Below are 19,028 nucleotides of genomic sequence, written 5' to 3'. Positions count from 1 at the left end.
ATCGCTGTAGAGCCGCTCAATCCCAAGGATAGGGAAAGTGCAACCCGTGCCCAACCGCAGGTGTCATAACAAAGAGAAACAACAATAGTGGCAAGCTTATGGCCCCAAGGCATGTGCCAGGAATCGGGGGGTCTAAGTGTGGGTGTGCATGAGTGAGGTCACAGCAGCTATGGGGGTTTCAGTAAAAAGACTTATAGTGACCGACACTGAGTGTGCGAAAGTAGTGGGAGTGCTCAAGTGAGCACGAATTTGACGCTAGCAACTGTCGGGTCAAGTCCTTGGGTCAACGGATTTGGACACGCTCATGACTATATCAGGCTCCATGGCCAGCTGGAGCTGCTCCAGGCGATCCTCGAGCTCGAGAAGCCGAGGAGAACGCATGCCCCAAAAGGTGCGCAACAGGCTTGACCAAACAGATTCGGTTCGGTAGTAGCGAGCCAAAGCAGTCTGAACTTCCAGCACTTGCCGAAGTAGCGCCTGGCGCTCCTGCCACCGCTTCTCTTCAAGACGGCTTGCCTGCGCGCGCGCCGAGCGGCCGCGCCGTGCAACATAGTGTTGCAATGTCTATGGGAGCGGGGCAGTAGTTGTGCAAGCAGCGATCGTCTCTTTTTCGTGAAAATGAATGAAAATTCAGCAGAAATTAAGCAGAAATTAAGCAGAAATGAATGACAAGCCGCCATAGACTCTGGTAGCATGATGAGCTCACCTCTGACTGATCCAAGGCCACTGGCACGCCATCCAGGAGAGACCAAATGGCCACTGACCAAGAGAGGAACACCACAAGGGACATGGCCAGCAGCCAAAGACCCTCACTGGCGGTCACGTGTAATGCACGCCTAAAGCTCAAGCAAGGAAAATCGGCACATGAGGTCCGGGGTTGAGCTGACACTTTCTTTAGAACGGCAAGGCCATCGAGTGCATCACTCAAATGGACGGGCAAGAGGAGGTGTGTGGTTCACGAGGAAGGGAGAATGCGAGGTACCGGGGGCCAAGCGTGCCGCAACGCCCCGACTCACTCACCGCAATGCGAACAGCTGACGCCAGTAATGTCCTGTACCCACGGTCATGAAAATCGAGCCCATGCAAAATAAGCCTAGCACGGTTGATGGGCGCAGCAGCAGAGTGGCATGGCGGCATGAGGGTTGCTTTGTGAAGTGGCATGCTCCTTTGCAATACGCCATGTACCCGTGGAGGCGAGCGGTTCGATGTTGTAAAATGCCGCTGCTGCAACTGTAGTAATGACGGCATTGCGCGTCCAAGAGAGGTATCCATTCTCATGTGCTAAGCGCAGCGTCTGTCAATCAGATGCATCAGGTCAATCAACATCAAAAAGAGGTCGTGGACAGGCACCCGCGTCTCCTGCACTGAATGCGTCGAGCATTTGGTTTCCGGGCAGCACATACCCAGGAAGCGGGGGGGCGATCGATGGAGGTGTGACGTCGACATGAAGACCATGGTGCGGAAGTTATCCTCTGTGACCCAGCGGCTACGCGAGAGGGCTGGCCTTTGGCGTGTGACAGGGTCCGAAGGGTCAGTACAGATCGACCTGGTGCCGCTTGGCGCGCTCGCTGTCCGCAGCAATAAGGCTGCGTCATAAGCGGCCTAGTGCCGCTGACTCGCCCCATCCGCGACGAGCTGCAAAGCATATTGACATGGTAGCTCCTCTGTAGCTGTAGAACGCCACCAACGCCCAGCTCACCCCGTGGCCCTGCTCGTGTCCAACTTCCCAGACGACTCAGCCAGTGCGCCAGCGCCATTTTGTTTGTGTGGTGAGAGAAGAGAGAGAAAGAGAGAGAGAGAGACAAAGACAGAGATGTGTCAACACAGAAACAAAGAAAGAAAAAAAATTCAAAATTTTTGAATTTTCTCTCTTCAAAAAAAAAAAGGTAACAAGACATCGGAGGGAGGGTCCAGGGCTAGGCACTGCCCGCTGCTCGCCGCTCAGTGTATGCATGTATGTCTGTCTGTGTCTGCCTCTGGGTGTGTGTGTGTGTGTGTGTGTGTGTTGCTTGGTACTTGATACTCAGAGTTCCATCATTGGCAGCAATAAGTCTTCATGAAGTGGGAAGCAGGTCTGCGTTTGTCTGGCTGCCTTTGATGCGATTTGTGGTGCCGGTCGATATTTGTTTCGCAGCTATCATGGCCGACAAGCCAGAGAATGACGATGCCACCTGGGTGGACGAGACCTCAGCTGCCTTGCGCGACGCAGGATACAAAAGTGCGTGCAATGGCTGCTATTGCATATCACAAAGCAGGCATCAAGCTGACTCCCTCTTGGCTTGTCGCAGTTATCCGATTTGGCGAATTCGGCATGGTCTACGTGGGTCAGGTCGACTACGACAACAAGCCGGATGGTACGACGTTGCTTGCGCCCAGCGTTCACTAGCCACGCACCGCCAATGAGGGCGGTGTGCTCGTGTTAAAGCAAGCAAGCTTTCAAAATCGTGTGACTGTCACTGGGCGACGTCTCACCTCAACGCCATGCTGTGCAGGTCATGGCTACATGTATTTGAAGAACGGCGATGTGCATGAATGCGAGTTTCGCAACGGACGAGCCAATGGCGAAGGCGTCTACGTCTCCAGCAAGGGTATTGAGTGGAAAGGTTTGAGCGTTTGTGCATTTACCGGGCAAAGTCTAGAACCGAGAGCCACCCAGTGCCGGGAAGGGCTCACAGCTGTCTTTCTGTTGCTCAGGACGCTGGGAGGCTAACAAGAAGACCGGCCAGTTTGCCGTGGTTGATAGTACGGGAACGCACTGGACAGAGAAATATGACGCCGAAGGCAAGCGTGTGGCACGCAAAAAACTTCGCGAGGCTGTTCCCAATGAAAAGTTTGTCGCCGGTGGCGAGGAACCTGAAACAATCGAAGTGGAAGTACCCAAAGACGAGGCCGCCATGCAGGTCAGCGACCCGAAACGGGGTTTGCGCAGGCCCAGCTCTCACTGCCCAAACCATCCAACCCGTTCGCGCCCCAACCCCTTCGCGCTACCTCTAGTTATTCCTCACATTCATCCCTCTTTGGCTTGACCGATCTCGTCGTTTGGTAGTGTTACTTTTGCAATGGCAAGGCGCGCGACCGTAACAACCATGCCTGGGCATGCCGGTGAGGCCTTCCCGTCTGCTTGATTTGCGCAAGTGCCATGCACATTCTCATCCTTTGATCTCATGCCTGATACATCTCGCTGACTTTCAGTGCCCACTCGGGACGCTTCACCGAAGATCGCACATATCGCGGTGAGGGTGAGGCCCCTGGGGTCTGGTCGTGCTGTGGCCGAGAAGAGCGCAGCGAGCCTGGATGCGCTTTCCGCTCGCACAACTTCATGTCTGCCTAGCAAGCTCCGGCGACGTGCCACCAAAGACAAAGCATCACCAACCCACCAAGCTTTTGAAAAGCAAAGCTTCTGCTCGTTGACTCATGTGTGTGTGTGTGACTGAGGGATGTTGGGATTTGAAGCCTCTACCCGTCTTTTCTGAGCTGGAATCTGTATGTTGCAGCGCGCATCTTCATCAATGTCGCAACATCTTTGCGGGGAGAAGGCGGTGACTCGTTCATGCTAATACGTGTGCGTAAAATCCTCAACTGTCAATTAAAGAGAAAGATAACGAGAACACGAGTGGCTTTGTCATGCCGGCGCGATCACATGTACATCCTTGCACAGACGCGAAGTAGACCATGCTCACAGTCGAAGCTTCAGCAACGGTCTCTTCCGACACTGCCTCAAGACCCAATCCTCACATAAACATATGGGAGGGGCGGTCTGAGGCAAACATGCGAGCCACACGCTCCTCGCCCAGCACATTGCTCAGGCGCAGGGCGTCGTAGCGGCTGTACATGACGGTACACGTGGCTTCGGCTGCCTCCTCTGGGCCAATGTTGTTGAGCCACTCGCTGTAAAATTGAGGGTAGAGGGGAAGCTGATAAAAGACCACGTGGTGCACGCGGCGAAAGCGAGAGCGAAAGTGGTAATGATAGCGCTCCGTATAGAGCAGTAGGGGCCGAGTGCCGTGGTAAAGATAGGATTTGGCGCGGGTCACATTTGATTGTGACGTGTACTCGCAGATCTGGGCACAGTTGATTCGGTTCTTTTTGAGGTGATTGCGCAGGCGCACAAAGTCAAAGTAAGACGGAATGACCACGAGTACGTGTTTGAGTGATTGCTTGCTGATGATGGGCAAGACATGGTCCAAAAAGTATTGAAAGCGTACGTCCGCCTCCTCGACCCGCGTTGGCACATCAAGCGCGTGAAAGATCTGCAAGGCGGAAGTGCACAATCAACAACGCATGCATGAGCGCGACGCGTCTCTGGCGCACCATGCTTGGGCAAACGGCGGTCTTCCTACACTTGCAACACGAGATGCGTACTTGGCTCACGCGCGGAATCACGTGCGTAATGGTGGGTGGACGCGGGTGTGCAATGTGACGCTGCGTTGGGCAGGCACCAAGCGAAACAAGGCGACAATGTACCAACGTGAACAGTCATTCAAAGAGTTGAGCAAGCGACACCAGTTTGAAGCGCTGGCTTACCTTGCCGCAGTAGTTTTGTGCGTAGCGGCGCCAAGTGGCAGAAAGCTCAGCGCTCATGAATTGTGAAACAATGATGGTTTGTCGGAAGTGCGCCGACAAGTCCTCCAGCTGGTACAGGCGAATGCGGTTGATATCCGCGTCTCGAGGCTCAACGGGCTTCAGGTTGAGATGAGCAAGCACGTGGTCGAGATGATCATAGTTTTGCATATGGAAGACGTCGGCCTGGAGCACCAGTCAGCAGCGACAGGCGACACAAGTATCAGCTGGGACGAGCTATAGCAAACAGGGACACACCGGAGAGCCATCGCGTTCAGGAGCAAGGCTCGCAGGCACGGACCTGGTCAGCGATGACCAGCTCGATGGAGCTCAGGAAATCAAAATCACGTTTTTTGTCGCCTTCCCCCCCAATGATGCGACGAAGACCCAAAGGAGAGGCCACGATAATGTCGGAGGAATACAGGTCGTTGTAAAGATTGACATTCTTCGCCTTGACGGCCATCTGTGATAAAAGACAGGGCGCAGAGAAAGAGAAGGAGACGGAGAGACAGTCAGACAGACAGACAGACAGACAGACAGACAGACAGACAGACAGACAGACAGACAGACAGACAGACAGACAGACAGACAGACAGACAGACAGACAGACAGACAGACAGACAGACAGACAGACAGACAGACAGACAGACAGACAGACAGACAGGCATAGTTTGTGACAATTTTAGCACACACGATTCTGCCAAAGGCGCAGTCGCCTCAGAGCTCAACATGTTGGAACGTACGCCGAGTGCAAAGCAGTCATCTTGATTGCCGGCGAAAAAAGAATGGTACTCTGGATAGTAGTGATTGTAGTCGCGCGGCTCAGCCCCATACTCACGGGCAAATCTAGGCAGATCGAATTGAGCGAACCAAGGGTCAGGAAACACCGGCCCTCGTGGATTGCAAGTGGAGACGATCAGCGCTATCGAGAAGCATTCCATGGCGAATGGGTCGAACGTCAACGAGCCAAGGAACAAACTTTTTGAAATGACGAAAGGTATCAGTTTTACGATCGAGGTCAATCATCATTTGGCGCATCAAAGTGATGAGGGCAAGAGCACAGTGGCGATACGGAACCAGGATGAGGACGCGCGGGCGAGTGAAGCCCTGGTCGCGAACGGCATTCTCAAGGTCTGCTGCTCCGGCGTCTTCTTCATCTGGGTGAGCTGCGGCACGACGCGCCGCTCGTTCCAAGAGTGTATTGTGCTGCAGAATCATTTGGCGGGCTTGAATGACGTGGTTGAGAGCATGCGTGGCTAGAGCAATGCGCAATGCGGTCTGGTCCGCAAAAGCACGGCCCGTGTAAAGGACATCCTGATAGGTGGCCAACTGAGCCAGCAGGTCGGACGAGAGCAAAGGCAACGACTCCAACTCCAGCCAGTCGAGGGCTGCTTGGAGGTGCAGCCGGCTGGCGATGGCTGGGGGCTTGGAGGGTGGAGTGATGGCAACCCCTGCGTCGGCGTGAACCCCGGGTGTGCTCTGCACGTTTCCTAGTCGAGGATGTGCCACGGTGCGGAGATTGGCCTCGCGGTTGAATCCTTCAAGTTGATGTCGCAAGCGTTCCACTGCAACCTCGTCATGGTGATAATTGTGCTTTGACTCGTAATGCTGGCAATAGTAAAAGCCTACGTCATCTGGGCTCTGGGGTCGGGTGACTGCTGGCCCAGCAGCATCGTCGGCTTGCAGATGCTTTTCAAGCGTCGAGGCGTTGTTTTGGTCTTCCTCTTCCTCGTCCTGCTCCTCCTCTTCCTCGTCCTGGTCACCTTGGTCATCCTGATCAGTCTGCGTGAGCTCCTCCTCGTCAGCATCTTCATCAGAATCTCCTAGGTCCTCTTCGCCGTCAGCCGGCTCTTCTGCGCCTTCACCTTCAGGCACAAGCTCATAGTCTTCGCCCAACTCTGCCATGCGCGCCGCAGCCTCCTCGGCCGTCAGCTCCAGAATACCATCTGGCGCTTCCTGCTCGCCATCTGCGAGCTCATCCTCATCCAACTCGCTAGGAGCACTGTCGTCGTCCCCATGATCAAACTCGGCTGACCCGAGGCTGGGTAACATGCTCAAAAAGGCTGACATGTGTCCACCACCCAAATTATCGACGTCCTCGTCCTCGTCCTCGTCCTCGTCATCCACGTCCTCGGCAGCGGCGGTCGTATCTTCCCGATGACGGCGCTGCCGGGAAGCGCTGGGAAAAGCAAAATCGCTCAAGTCGGGCTGAACAGGCAAAGGTGCAAACAAGTAGAAGAAAATGTTAGCCAGTTGCAATTTTGAGCCGATAGATAGAACAGGGTTGCCGAGACCCAACCCTGAGCACATCGCAGCCACGATGTACAAAGGGCTACGAGACCGACGACAACCACAGCAAGACCCAAGCTGAACGCAACCAAGTGCACAGGCAGCAAGTCTAGAAAGGCGCCACACCGACACGCACCATCTGCCCTTTGGCGTTGTGCCCAACCTTGGCACGCTTAGCAGCCCGACCCTCGTGCTCGCGATAGACTGGAAGGTCCGACGTCACGTCGTTGATAGGATGCAGCTCACCAAACTCCTTGGCATGCTGTTTGTCCATGCGCGAAGCCTTCTTCTTCCCTCCCTTCCCCTTGCGCCGCGCATTATGCGTCGGCTGCACACGTTTCCGCCCACCACCACCACCACCACCCCTACCACCACCGCCACCACCACCACCACCACGTCCCCGTCCCCGTCCCCGAGCCATGGTCGTCCTTGCACTCGGCCTGAGTGAAAGAGAGAGAGAGAGAGAGAGAGGGAGAGAGAAAACTCCCAACGTGGGTGCTGACAATTCCCTCTCTCTTTGCTCTTTATCTCGTTCATAACTCTCTCTCTCTCTCTGTTTATTCTGCCTTTCTCTTTCCCTCTATTTCTCTCTCTCACTTTTCTCTCTCTCCGGATTATCGAACAACAGCTGTCGTGTACAGCTGTTTACAATCCTCTAAAGATGAGGTTTTCGCGCGAAAATTTGAAATTCTTGCGTTTTCAATTTGAGAGACGTTCGTTTTTCCAAAAAAATAATTTTCGAGTGCGCTTGGTGGCTTTGTGTTGCTGCTTTGCAATTTGATACGCGACTGCACGGGTGGGCAAGGGTGTTGAGCATTTTTTCCGGGGGTGACTTTGCCTGCTCGTCCGTTTCCTCTTTCTCTTCCCCTCTCCCTCTCTTTCTCTAGCTTCTTCTTCTTCTTCTTCCCCGCCTCCTACCCGCGTCTTGATCTTCATCCCACCCCACTTTGTGTTCGGCGCGACTCGATTGTCGCTGCCAAAGCGGGTCATCTGAAGTTCAGACGACCGCCATCATGCACGTCAAGGTCAGCTTTCTTCTTTGCTTCTCGCGTCGCCGTGTTTGCCCGCGTTCGTGCTCTTGAACTGATGCTTTCCTCCCGCACGACCGACCGCCATGCAGGAAATCATTATCGATGGCTTCAAGTCCTATGCCCACCGCACCGTGGTGCCAGATTTCGATCCGCTGTTCAATGCCATCACTGGCCTCAACGGCAGCGGCAAATCAAACATTCTCGATGCCATTTGTTTTGTCCTTGGAATTTCCAACCTCAGCCAGGTAATTGTGCTTTTCACATTTGCCTTCTCTCTCCCTCTTCTCTCTCTTCCTCTCTCTTCTTCTCTACATCATTGGGAGGAAACCTAGCCCAGCAGAGAAAGACCACCTCAAGCCCACATCAGCCAGCAGCATCACTTGTACGCTCATGTCACCTACCTCTTCGTTAGGTCCGCGCTGGCAACCTCCAAGACCTTGTGTATAAGCAAGGTCAGGCCGGTGTGAACCGCGCCTCAGTCACCATCGTCTTTGACAACAGTGACAAGGCCCAGAGCCCCGTTGGCTACGAGGCCCATGATGAGATCACCATCTGCCGCCAGGTAAGCACGCGTGTGCAGAGCGGCAGGCGCATCTTCAGCCACCATACTCACTCTCTCATTTCCGTGTAACTGTGGTTCACAGATCATCATCGGTGGCCGCAACAAGTACTTTATCAATGGGCACAACGCTCAGCCTCAGCGTGTGCAAAATCTGTTCCACTCAGTTCAGCTCAATGTCAATAACCCTCACTTCCTGATCATGCAGGGTCGCATCACCAAGGTTCTCAACATGAAGCCCCCAGAGGTGAGCCTGCTTTTGCCACATGTGGGCTGCCGTGCCTTCCCAGCGCGTGCATGCTTGCCTGACCTTCAATCGTCGATTCATGCCCTTTTTGCTTGTCGTGGTAGATCTTGTCCATGATCGAGGAAGCCGCTGGCACGCGCATGTACGAGACCAAGAAGCAGGCCGCGTACAAGACGATGGCCAAGAAGGACAAAAAGTTTGAGCACATCAACCAGCTTCTGGACGAGGAGATTACGCCTACCCTGGACAAGCTGCGCCAGGACCGCTCAGCTTACCTCGAGTACACCAAAACTCGTACTGAAGTTGAGCATCTCTCGCGCTTTGTCGTTGCCTGCGATTATCAAGCCGCTGAGCAGCGCCTGCAGTCCAGCTCACAACAGCTGGAAGAATTGGACGCCCGCATCAAAGCCTTGGAAGCAGACAAGCGTCGCAAGGAAATGGAGCGCGACAACGAGAAGCAGAATCTGGAGCTCAAGCAGAGGCAGCGAGCCAGCGAACAGCACGATGACCTCCTGCAGCGCCTAGAGGCCGAGGTGGCCGACCTCTCCAAGAAGCTCGTCAAGGCCAAGGCCGAGCTTGACACCCATCTTCAAGGACAGGAGGAAGAGCGCCGAGCCCTTGCAGACATTCACAAGGCCATCGATGAAGCCCAGGCAGCACTCGCCAGCAAGCGCAGCGAGAATGCATCCGCTGGCTCCTCGTACGAGGACATGAAGGCAACTTTTGAGCAGGCTGACGAGCGCGTGCGCGTTGCACAACGTGGGGTGGAAGCCGTCAAGATGGGCATGACCATGGTCAATGGCGAAAGCAAGAGCTTTGCCGAGGAGATGCGTGTGGCCAACGAGACTGCCACTGAGGCCCAATCGGCCCAGCAAAAGGCCACCAACGCCATCAAGCACCTTGAAGCCGAGCTCAAAGACAAGCGTCCCAAAGCCAAAGCCTCGGAGAAGGAGTACGCCAAGAACCACAAGATGGTGGCGCAACTGCAGGAGCAGGTCGCCGCCATCGAGGCCCAGCTGCAAGAGGTACAGGCCGACCCTGCTCAGCTTGACCAACTACGCTCAAAGCAGAGCCATCTCGAGACGCGCCGCCAGCAACTCAAGGATCAAGTGGCTGACCTCAGTGCCAAGTTGGCGGCCGTCAGCTTTGACTACCGTGACCCATACCCGAACTTTGACCGCAGCAAGGTCAAGGGCCTGGTGGCCGAGCTAGTGCAGGTGAAGGACCACCAAACGAGCACGGCCCTCGAAGTGGCCGCGGGCAGCAAGCTCTACCAGGTAGTCGTCGATGACGAGGTTACGGCCAAGGAGCTCCTCTCCAAGGGCCAGCTTCAGCGGCGTGTGACCATCATCCCTTTGAACAAGATTAGCCAGCGCACCGTCAAGCCAGACGTTGTGGCCGAGGCAAAGAAGCAGGTGGGCGACGCCAACGTCGACCTCGCTCTCAGCCTCGTTGGCTACCCAGCGGAAGTCGATGCAGCTATGAAGAACATCTTTGGCTCCACCCTCGTGTGCAGCAGCATTGATGCCGCAGAAAAGGTAAGCACAAGTGGACTCGATTGGCGGGCGACTGTTCCTTCGCTGCAGCCAACTTGCTCGCGTTACTGCATTCATCTTGATCTCGCGTGTAGGTGACCTTCAACAAGCGCGTCATGACTCGTTCCGTGACCCTCGAAGGCGACTCCTTTGACCCCTCGGGTGTGCTCAGTGGTGGTGCCAAGAGCTCATCTGCAGGCCTGCTCAACAAGCTCCAAAAGCTGGCACAGCTCAAGCAGGAACTGAGCGCCACCGAAGCCGAGCTGGAAGCCATCAAACGCGAGATTAAGGAGGTCAACAAGGCACTAGCTCTCTGCCAAGATCTCACGGCCCAACGTGACGGCAAGGCGAGTGAACTGGAGGTGTTGCTTGTCCGCCTTGATTCCAACGTCCACTACAAGGTTCGTGCTGCCCCTTTCAAAAGCGTTTTCTTTGTGATGATACAGCAGTCGTGTGCTCAAGGGGCGTGAAAATAGTAAAGAAATGGGTTTATCATGTCAACAGTCAACATCCCCCCAAGCTGGGCAAGGCTGCCTGGGACCCACCAGAAAGCACAGACCCCTGTTGTTCAGCCTTTGTCGATCCTCATTGTCATTCTTGATGCACTTGCCAGGCTGTTTCCGAGGTGCAAGCTTTGGAGGAGCAACTGATCCAGGCCGGCGAACAGCAAAAGGAGGCCAAGGCCGCCGAGGCGGCTGCAAAGGCCCGTGTCAAGGCCTTGCAAAAGGAAGAGTCTGAGTTTGCCTCGCAACGCGACGCCAAACTCAAGGCGGCTGACAAGGAACTCAAGGCAGCCCGCAAGGCCCGTGATAGTTTGCAGGCAGACATGGACCGCGCACAGTCAGCCCACGATGAGGGTGTACTTGAAGTAGAAAGCCTGGAGGCTGAGTTGGCCTCTTTGCAGCAGCAAGTCAAGGCGCAGGAAGAGACCATCGCGGCCATGGGCCCTGTGCAGGAGACGTTGACGGCTGAAGTTGAGCGTCGTCAAGAAGCCTTCCGCAAGCGTGATGCTGAGTAAGTCTGTTTTCTCCTACATTATATTGGTGCCATGCAAGGCTCATGTAAGCCACACCCGCGTCAGGGGCTTGACTGTAAAGCGTCTTCTCACATTGCCCCTGCTCTTTCGGATGTTATAACTAGCCTCATGCACCGCAAGGAGCGCTTGATGGAGATTGATTCCGAGATCACTTCACTCAAGGCACTCGTGCGCGAGCTGTCCGAGGCGATTGACGAGGCCACAATCGAGGCCAAGAAGAGCAAGCACACGCAACAGACGCTGCAAACTGAGAAGGCCACTTCCCTGAACACGGTGCGCCGCCTGCTTCAGGAGAACGCATGGATCGAGTCCGAGCAGGCACACTTTGGCAAGCCCGGCACTGCATTTGAGATCAAGAAGGGAGATGCCAGTCGTGATCCTGCGCTCTGCCGTGACCGTCTGCGAGCCCTTTTGGCAAACCAGGTGCGTTTGAAAGCGAGACAGAATGAAAGCACAGTCGCTCAACTGAATTTTTGTCAGGAGAGAAGACCTCGCATGTGTGGACTCAGTTTATCCACGTGCTGCTTTGTAGACCAAGCTCGAGAAGACTGTGAACATGAAGGTGTTGAGCATGTTTGAAAAGGCCGAGGCCAAGTACAACGACCTTCTGAAGAAGAAGGCCATTGTGGAGCAAGACAAAGAAAAGGTCAGTCGCTGTGCCAGGTTTACAAGATAGGGATCCTTTCGCCTCGGGTGCCTTGTCGTTGAAACAAGACGGCTGTGGCTGTGAAGAAGCAGCTCATGACGCTGGGTGATATGTATAGATTGAGGCTGTCATTAAGGAGCTGGATGAAAAGAAGAACGAGGCGCTGCTCAAGGCGTATGCACAGGTCAACCGCGACTTTGGCTCCATCTTCTCGACCCTCTTGCCGGGCACCAAGGCCAAGTTGGAACCAGTTGAGGGCACCAGCGTTTTGGACGGTCTGGAAGTCAAGGTATGTGTTCTTCAAGCCTCAAGGGACCAGTGCGGGATACTATTCTCAGATCCCGACGATGTACCTTTGGTCTGCTCACCTGGTCATGATTTGTTAGATTGCCTTTGGCGATGTGTGGAAGGAGTCCTTGACGGAGCTCAGCGGTGGCCAGCGTTCCCTGGTTGCATTGTCGCTGATTCTGTCGCTCTTGCTGTTCAAGCCAGCACCTTTGTACATTTTGGACGAGGTGGATGCGGCCTTGGATTTGAGTCATACGCAAAACATTGGCCAGATGCTGCGCACGCACTTCAACAAGTCGCAGTTTATTGTCGTGTCTCTCAAGGACGGCATGTTCAACAATGCCAACGTCTTGTTCAAGACCAAGTTTGTGGACGGTGTTTCCACGGTGCGCCGCTATGCACAGGGTCCCGCCAGCCTGCAAGAGCCTGTTGATAAGGAAAACAGCTCGCAAGGCGCCCGCGCTCGTGGCAAGAAGGCGGCGCGGACGCAAGGCCGTAGCGCCGGTTTGACCGCCAGTAACTGAGTGTTGCCGTGGGCCGTTGTCGTGATGGCGCAGGCGTCCTGGTCCTTCCTGTGTATTTGGTTCGTCTCTTCTCTTTTTCTTTCCTTTTTAACCGGCTCATGTCAGAAGTCATGCGGGGGTCGCACAGCAAGATATGGCGGTCTCGCTTTTTGTATAGATGTGTAGAAAGTTTTATTTTTGATTTCATGTGGCTGGGTCCGATGACTCTGTATCTGGCTTGGCAGACGTGTGTGCAATAAACCAATTGGAACCTTGCTGAAACTTCTTCAACGATCGGGCTTGCTCCAAACAAAGATTTGACAAAGCAGAGGGCAAGCGAGGATCAAGACGTGGTGGGTCGAGATCCACTTTAAACTGCCTTTGTGTGTCGGCCCGTGGCCACGAGTTGGCCTGCAACAAAAGCATCAAAGCGGCACACATGAGGCAGGCAAAGCTCTGGTCTGGCTCGAGGTTGGCTCGCTTCAGTTCGGGCACTGACCAGTTTTGGGATTGATGATATCAACCTGCGTATAGCCCAGTTTGCGGCCTAGGCGCAATACACTGGTTTCAAAAATAGAGAGAGATCGATGCGTGCGTGTGGTGAGCTGACAGGCGAGGAACCCTTGACAAGCCGTGTCGGCAGGATATTGCATTGATGGGAAGGGGTACGTCTAGAGTGTTCTGGGGAGTGCAACTGACCGGCCTTCGGCAATGAGCTGCTCGCCTTCGCGAGCGGCGCTAATAAAGCTGGTATTGACTTCGACGGAAACTCCCGCTTTGTTGACGTCGCGAGAGAGGAGCGCAAGCGTGCCGACAATGTCGATGATGGTCATGGTGGCCCCGCCGTGGAGCATACCATAGCTGTTGAGAAGGCCCTTGGTAACGGTGACGGTGACGCAAACCTTGTCCTGACCGAGATGGCTGATTTCTAGGGCTTTGGTAAAGATCGAATCGAAGCCGCCCTTGGAGATAAACGCTAATGCAGCAGAAGCGAGAGTAGGAGCAAGGTCAGTGAGAACGGTGCGCTTTCGGATGTGACTGATGACAAGCACAGGCGGGACTGAAAGCCAGCACCCCTTGCGTTCAACTCACCGCCAAGGAGGGCATTAGCGCCCTTCAGCATGGCCTTTTCGATAAAGCTCAGCTGCTTGGGCGTGGAGCTAGTCCCGCTGTCACCGTCGGTGCTGCTGGTGCCATCTTGGCTTGAACCCGAGGCTTGCCGAACACAGAGCTTTGATACCGCACTGCCCCAAGACCGCAACACTGGCGTTTGGCCCGCTGAAAACGCCCTCCACATCTGACGCCCGGCACTCAAGTGCACAGCCGCGCTCTGGCCCACCCTGGGCAGCCGGCCACCGCTCGTGGCCTGCACGACCCGTGCCGCACTCCTCCAGACCAGCATCATGCTCGATCAACGCAACTCGCAACAGCAACAAGTTTATGTGCTGCGTTTGTTAAGCTTGTTGACATTAATAAAACGTCGAAAAGGCAATATTCTTCTACAACAATTCATCCCGTCCTCTTCAAACCACAACAACAACAGTTCGATTTGTCTGACAACTGTATTTTATTGTCTGACAACTGTCTGACAATTGGTCTTGTCGAGCGACGCTGACATGTGCAAGCGAGCATGCATTTGGTATGTAGACCGAGTCAAGTAGTTTGTGTTGTTGTCGGGACGACGCAGGTGGTGCCCGGTCGGGGACCTGTGCGACCGCGGGGGCGGAATGAAGGAGACGCGAGAAGATGGGCAAGATTGGGTTGGGGTGAAGGCACTGGCATAAAAAAGAAAAATCTGCCGTTTGTTCTTTTCTGCATGAACTAACGGCTTGCCACACGAATGTGATGCACAATCTTTTCTGGTTTGTTCTGCACCCCCCCATACGCTGGTCCAGCTGCGCGAAAGCGCATCCACCGCTTTGGGGGTAATGGAATGCATCCAGCAACTCCAGAGTTTGCAGCGTGGCTGGGATGCTGCTGCGGCTGGCTGCCAGTGAGATCGCATGTGATCATGCCTGGCCTTGCACATGAAAATTCCATCCGAATTGGCCACTCGGCGCGTGTTTCTGCCAACACCGTATACCTTTTCGACCTAAACAAGTGCATCCAACAGGCTGTCCTCTCGGACCGAGATCAAGTTTTCCGGCTTCAGCCTCACGGACACCTACCCACCACCGTCATTTTTCTCTCTGCTCCCCTGCCAGCTTACTGACTGGTGTGTTTGGCCCCGAGCGCTCCGCCTCCTGTCTACCGCTGCCCTAGCTGCTAGCCGCTTCGACGCACGCATTCAGCAAGCCACTCTCTCGCCGCATTTTGGTACCATGACCACTGTTGACGCTGCCCAGCGGCCACGGCCGGCACATCAAGACCAGGCCACCCCCGTCGCCTCGCGCGTCATTTTGCCGCGTGACTCGACACCCGTGAGCGGTGGCGCCTACCCCTTTGCCTCTCAGCGTGCCGCGTCCAGTAGCAGCATTCAGCTCTCAGAAGCAGAAATGCGCACTGCCAAAGTTCATCTCTGCAACCGGCGTGCCGCCCTGGCGGTGGTTCGCCTTCACGAAGACTGGGAGGATCGGGGACGCCACCCAGGCATACAGCGCAGTCGCCATAAGCTCAGCACTCTTCGCCTGGCGCGCTTGGAGCGCTTGGCTCAAGCCTGTGCCTCCAACGTGGCGCGCTTGCGTCCGCTCTTGGAGACTTCACAAGCTGCTGATGAAAACGACAACGATCTCATCGACGCGGTGTTCTCCGACGCCGATGCAGAGTCGGACGGCGAGGCTCATGAGCAGTCCTCGGCGTCTCAGCCATCTACCTCGACCTCGAGCTGCAGCTCTCGATCAGGCACACACTCGAGGGCCTCTGCTCGCTCATCATGTGGCTGCTTTTCTTCAGCATCGTCCGCTGGCACCGCGCCATCGAACTCAGAGGTGGCAGCCATTCTGGGCGGACTAGATCAATACCTCACGCAGTTGACTGATCTGGTCCAGCTGATGAGCACTGACCAGAAACACTGGCGTCGAGACGATGCAAGTCAGGAAGCGGCTGCGGGTCCCTCCCGTGACGCCCTGCCATGCCCCAATCCTGACTGCTTCTCTCTGGTATGACTCATGGCATCCCATTTGAGAGCTGCTGCTCGCACGCTGGCCCGTTTCCTCACCGTGTGTGATTGAATGCTGTAATGTAGGGCTTGAAGACAAGCTTGTCCTGTGGCCATGCCCTCTGCTACGAATGTGTCCGGTGCGTTTGCGAAGCCAGCGCCATCCGTTTCGTTTTATCGAGGCACCATTATTCACCTCGCTCATGGTGTTGGGAATCGTGCAGCAAGCAACACGGCTGTTTTGTTTGTGCAGCCCATCGAGTGTCCGGCTCTACCGGCTCCAGTACGTGCATTCATTGTGCCGCGCGGCCGGTGCCCACCTTGCACGCCGATGTGATGTCTGCATCTTTCTAAGATGGATCTGAGTCATTAAACTTCCACGTTTGTTTGTTTTTTTCGTGTCCTCTCAGGCTTGGCCACCATGCAGATGAGCAAACAGCAGGCTGACCCTGTACGCGTGCTGCAGAAACGTTGGCATGGCAACCTCAAGCGCCAGGTGTCTAACGCGCAGTGCGTCTTGGCTGAGCAGGCCTTGGTTGAAAAGGTGGTTGTGGTGTGATTGTACTTTTGTCAGTCTTGATCTTGGTTCTGGACGGGTGAGGCCCTTGAAAAATCACCACCACAGTTTTTTTCCTTCCGCTTCGTTGGCGCGTGTAACTCGCCGCCCTCTAAAAGCCCGGTCTGGTCAGCAGAACCTTAGAAGTAGCACTTGTATCTCTTGTTGTTTATACCACGTGAGCGTTGTCTGTGATGTGCGCACTGCCGGTATAGGTGAATTATAAGCTTGCAAGCTGGCTGTTTGGTCGTTTCTCCTTTCTGGGCCTCAAGTCCCGCATCTGGCACAGCGCTCATTCCTTGATCGGGAGAAGCAAGTGTTGTATGGCACAACGCCGTAGGCGTATGAAGCAAGGGTGATGACAGCATTGACGGCTTGAAGTGAAGTTGAATTTGCAGCCGGGATCTGCAGCTGCTTGGCGTTGAAGAATCTTTAATGTTGGCACGACCTTTTCCTTCCCCATACGAACATCAACATACTTGACAAATCATCACGATAGACATGCATTGTGATTACGAGGGGTGGGGGGACAGCTTGTGCGTATAGGACTTTAATTGCAAGAATGACAAGTCAGTGGCCAGAAGCCAGCACAGAGAGCGAGGACGGACCAGCCGGGAACACAGACACGAAATAATAGCACACCGCGTGCGTTCAAAGGATAAAAATTTAATTTTTTTTACATGTCAACGGAAAATGCGCAAAAATAGGCTAAAAATATGCTGATATTCGCTTAAAAGAAATTGTACGAAAAGAGGACGTTTATCGACAGGGACACGGGGGCGCGGACCGAACTGGACCCACTGCTTATGACTGAGAAGGATACAACGCGCGCTGTGGCACGTGATTGCTCAAGTGGAGGGACAGGGTAGTAGTATCGCGCCATGCCTTAGTGTGTCTCCTTTGTCACGGCCCTTATTATTTCCCAGAAGCACAAGAGGCATGTCTCTCAAAGCGAAAAGGCATTGAAGAAATGACCATCAAGTGGTGGACAGCCAGGTGCCAATAAGGGACAGGGGCCAACACATGCAGCAGGCACAGGCCAAGATGGCGACAAAAAAAGATTGAAGAAAGAAAAAAAAAAAAAAAAAGAAAGGAAGAAGAAAGGACTCGAGGAAGCAGGAGCAGAAGAAGGCAAAACGAAATGAAAGCACGAGAGGCACAACAACAACAACGACAAATACACCTACAACGCAGGGACCAAAGGGTGAGAAGTACACGAAGACGCAAATGTTTTGTGTGCTTTTTGTGTTTGGGACAAAGGTTGAAGGCAGCCTATGGGAAAGGAAGACCTAAGAAGAACAAGCGCGAAGCGCAAGCGCAACACGCACACGGCACCAATGAACGATGGGCTGAGAGCGCCAACGTATGGGCGGCTCAGAGCACACTGGGGAAGGGCCGAGCTGCACAAGACACGGGAAAGAGACACCAATTCAAACAAACAGGACAAGTTGGGGTGGAGCCAACTTGGAGGAAGAGGGAAGGGGCACGAGATGCTCCACAGATAGCAGGACGAGGCGAGGTGGTCAAGCCCACAGAGAGGAGAAGGGCATGATCAGCTAGTTTCGCCATCCAGTGAAATGATCTCAGCCGCAAGTCGGGGACGCGGAAGACATTGAGCGAGAGAGAAAAAAAAGGATAAGAGAATTAAGAGCAAAGCCTTCCGCGTCGGAACACTAGAGGCCAGCGTCGGCCCAGCTCTGGAGACATTGAATGTCTTCGGGTCGCAACTGGGCGGGTTCACGCCAGCATCGAAGGGCAAGTTGTTGGGCTTGTCGAAGCTGGTTGAGAAGTTCAGTGTTATGCTGAACGAGGTGGTCCTTTTGGATCTCAATCTCCTGATAGCGTTCACGAGCCTTTTCACGAGAGCGCTTGACGGAGCGATTGTTGGAGTCTCGGCTTTGGCGCCACTTGATCCAAGCGAGGTTGTACTCGTCGTCGGTGGCAAACTCTTCGCGCTTGGGTTCCTTACGGCGGCGGCGGCTGTCCGAGGAGTTGCGGCGTGAGCGAGAGCCATGGGTGGGCGAACTGGCACCACTGCTGGCTGTCGAGTAGTTGCGCGGGGTGCCGGATACAGAAGCGGGGGCGGAGGTGCGAGGTCGAAACGGGGCGGCCGCGACGTTGTTCAGGCTTTGAATGACGGCCTCAATGTCCAGGGATTGCAAAAGCTGGCTCGGTGACGGGGGGTTGTCGTGGTGGCTCTCCGGTGGTTCGGGGGCGGCGAAGGTGGGGTCGGGCATGGTTCCTAGCATGTCGGCTGGCGGGATATCACCCGAGTTGAGACCAGCTGCTGGGCCAAAGACACCCAGGCGACTGGGGTCGTAATCCAAGGGAGCTGGAAGCAGATCCTGGTGTTCAGCACCGTAATCCATGTTGACCGGTGGGCTTTGCAGCTTGCGTGCGTGCGTGCGAGTGTGCGTGTGTATGGGCGAGGATGACCTTGCGGCTGGCCAGCTGCTTCCTGACACGTCTAGGTTGGCAAACAGCGAGACACACCGGTCAGTCGTCAAGGGAACATCCAGAAGAAAAACAGCTCAAGGGGGGTGCTTGCGACTGGGATGTGGGAGGAGCCTGGTCGAGTGTGCGGCTGGGTTTGCTCGAACATGTATGTGTGTACTTTGTGATGCGTGTAGACGCGGGGGAGAGGGGGCCGAGGGGAGTGCCAATCACCATGCAAGCGGCTA

The 19,028-nt window shown here is 54.9% G+C and overlaps 7 protein-coding genes across 7 annotated transcripts in view; 3 read left to right on the top strand and 4 right to left on the bottom strand.

Moving 5' to 3' along the window:
- Positions 1-270: 270 nt before the first annotated feature.
- On the bottom strand, positions 271-790 carry MONBRDRAFT_7306 (uncharacterized protein; the record flags this gene model as incomplete). The annotated part of the gene is made up of 2 exons (XM_001744773.1): positions 271-564; positions 707-790. 2 exons carry the CDS (start codon positions 788-790, stop codon positions 271-273), a joined length of 378 nt encoding a protein of 125 aa, XP_001744825.1.
- A 1,349-nt stretch (positions 791-2,139) lies between these two features.
- Positions 2,140-3,600, top strand: MONBRDRAFT_36643 (uncharacterized protein; the record flags this gene model as incomplete). Its single annotated transcript, XM_001744940.1, has 6 exons — positions 2,140-2,218; positions 2,289-2,354; positions 2,493-2,603; positions 2,695-2,900; positions 3,047-3,102; positions 3,193-3,600. 6 exons carry the CDS (start codon positions 2,140-2,142, stop codon positions 3,329-3,331), a joined length of 657 nt encoding a protein of 218 aa, XP_001744992.1. The 3' UTR covers positions 3,332-3,600.
- A 131-nt stretch (positions 3,601-3,731) lies between these two features.
- On the bottom strand, positions 3,732-5,928 carry MONBRDRAFT_16374 (uncharacterized protein; the record flags this gene model as incomplete). Its single annotated transcript, XM_001744772.1, has 6 exons — positions 3,732-4,250; positions 4,363-4,422; positions 4,504-4,746; positions 4,862-5,023; positions 5,304-5,406; positions 5,540-5,928. Coding segments are annotated over 6 exons (1,476 nt in total), but the record flags the coding sequence as incomplete, so codon positions are not given.
- Positions 5,929-7,963: 2,035 nt separating this feature from the next.
- Positions 7,964-12,715, top strand: MONBRDRAFT_18617 (uncharacterized protein; the record flags this gene model as incomplete). The annotated part of the gene is made up of 10 exons (XM_001744939.1): positions 7,964-8,125; positions 8,293-8,442; positions 8,525-8,686; positions 8,791-10,224; positions 10,317-10,622; positions 10,835-11,235; positions 11,362-11,680; positions 11,790-11,903; positions 12,022-12,192; positions 12,290-12,715. The coding sequence occupies 10 exons, from the start codon at positions 7,964-7,966 to the stop codon at positions 12,713-12,715; spliced, it is 3,645 nt and encodes a 1,214-aa protein (XP_001744991.1).
- A 349-nt stretch (positions 12,716-13,064) lies between these two features.
- Positions 13,065-13,653, bottom strand: MONBRDRAFT_16317 (uncharacterized protein; the record flags this gene model as incomplete). Its single annotated transcript, XM_001744771.1, has 3 exons — positions 13,065-13,105; positions 13,194-13,255; positions 13,394-13,653. Coding segments are annotated over 3 exons (363 nt in total), but the record flags the coding sequence as incomplete, so codon positions are not given.
- Positions 13,654-14,627: 974 nt separating this feature from the next.
- Positions 14,628-16,350, top strand: MONBRDRAFT_24482 (uncharacterized protein; the record flags this gene model as incomplete). Its single annotated transcript, XM_001744938.1, has 5 exons — positions 14,628-14,794; positions 14,964-15,792; positions 15,879-15,931; positions 16,016-16,074; positions 16,202-16,350. 5 exons carry the CDS (start codon positions 14,628-14,630, stop codon positions 16,348-16,350), a joined length of 1,257 nt encoding a protein of 418 aa, XP_001744990.1.
- A 1,670-nt stretch (positions 16,351-18,020) lies between these two features.
- The window catches only part of MONBRDRAFT_24481 (uncharacterized protein), a gene marked incomplete at both ends in the record, with an annotated part of 5,726 nt that continues 4,718 nt past the window's right edge, over positions 18,021-19,028 (bottom strand). Inside the window, one exon of the mRNA XM_001744770.1 lies at positions 18,021-18,814. Within this exon, the coding sequence (XP_001744822.1) occupies positions 18,021-18,814 (794 nt within the window). The remainder of the gene's footprint in view (positions 18,815-19,028) is intronic.

This window comes from Monosiga brevicollis, genomic scaffold (genome assembly GCF_000002865.3).
Source record: "Monosiga brevicollis MX1 MONBRscaffold_7 genomic scaffold, whole genome shotgun sequence".
Lineage (NCBI taxonomy): Eukaryota > Choanoflagellata > Craspedida > Salpingoecidae > Monosiga > Monosiga brevicollis.
This window is presented reverse-complemented; position numbering and strand designations above follow the sequence as displayed.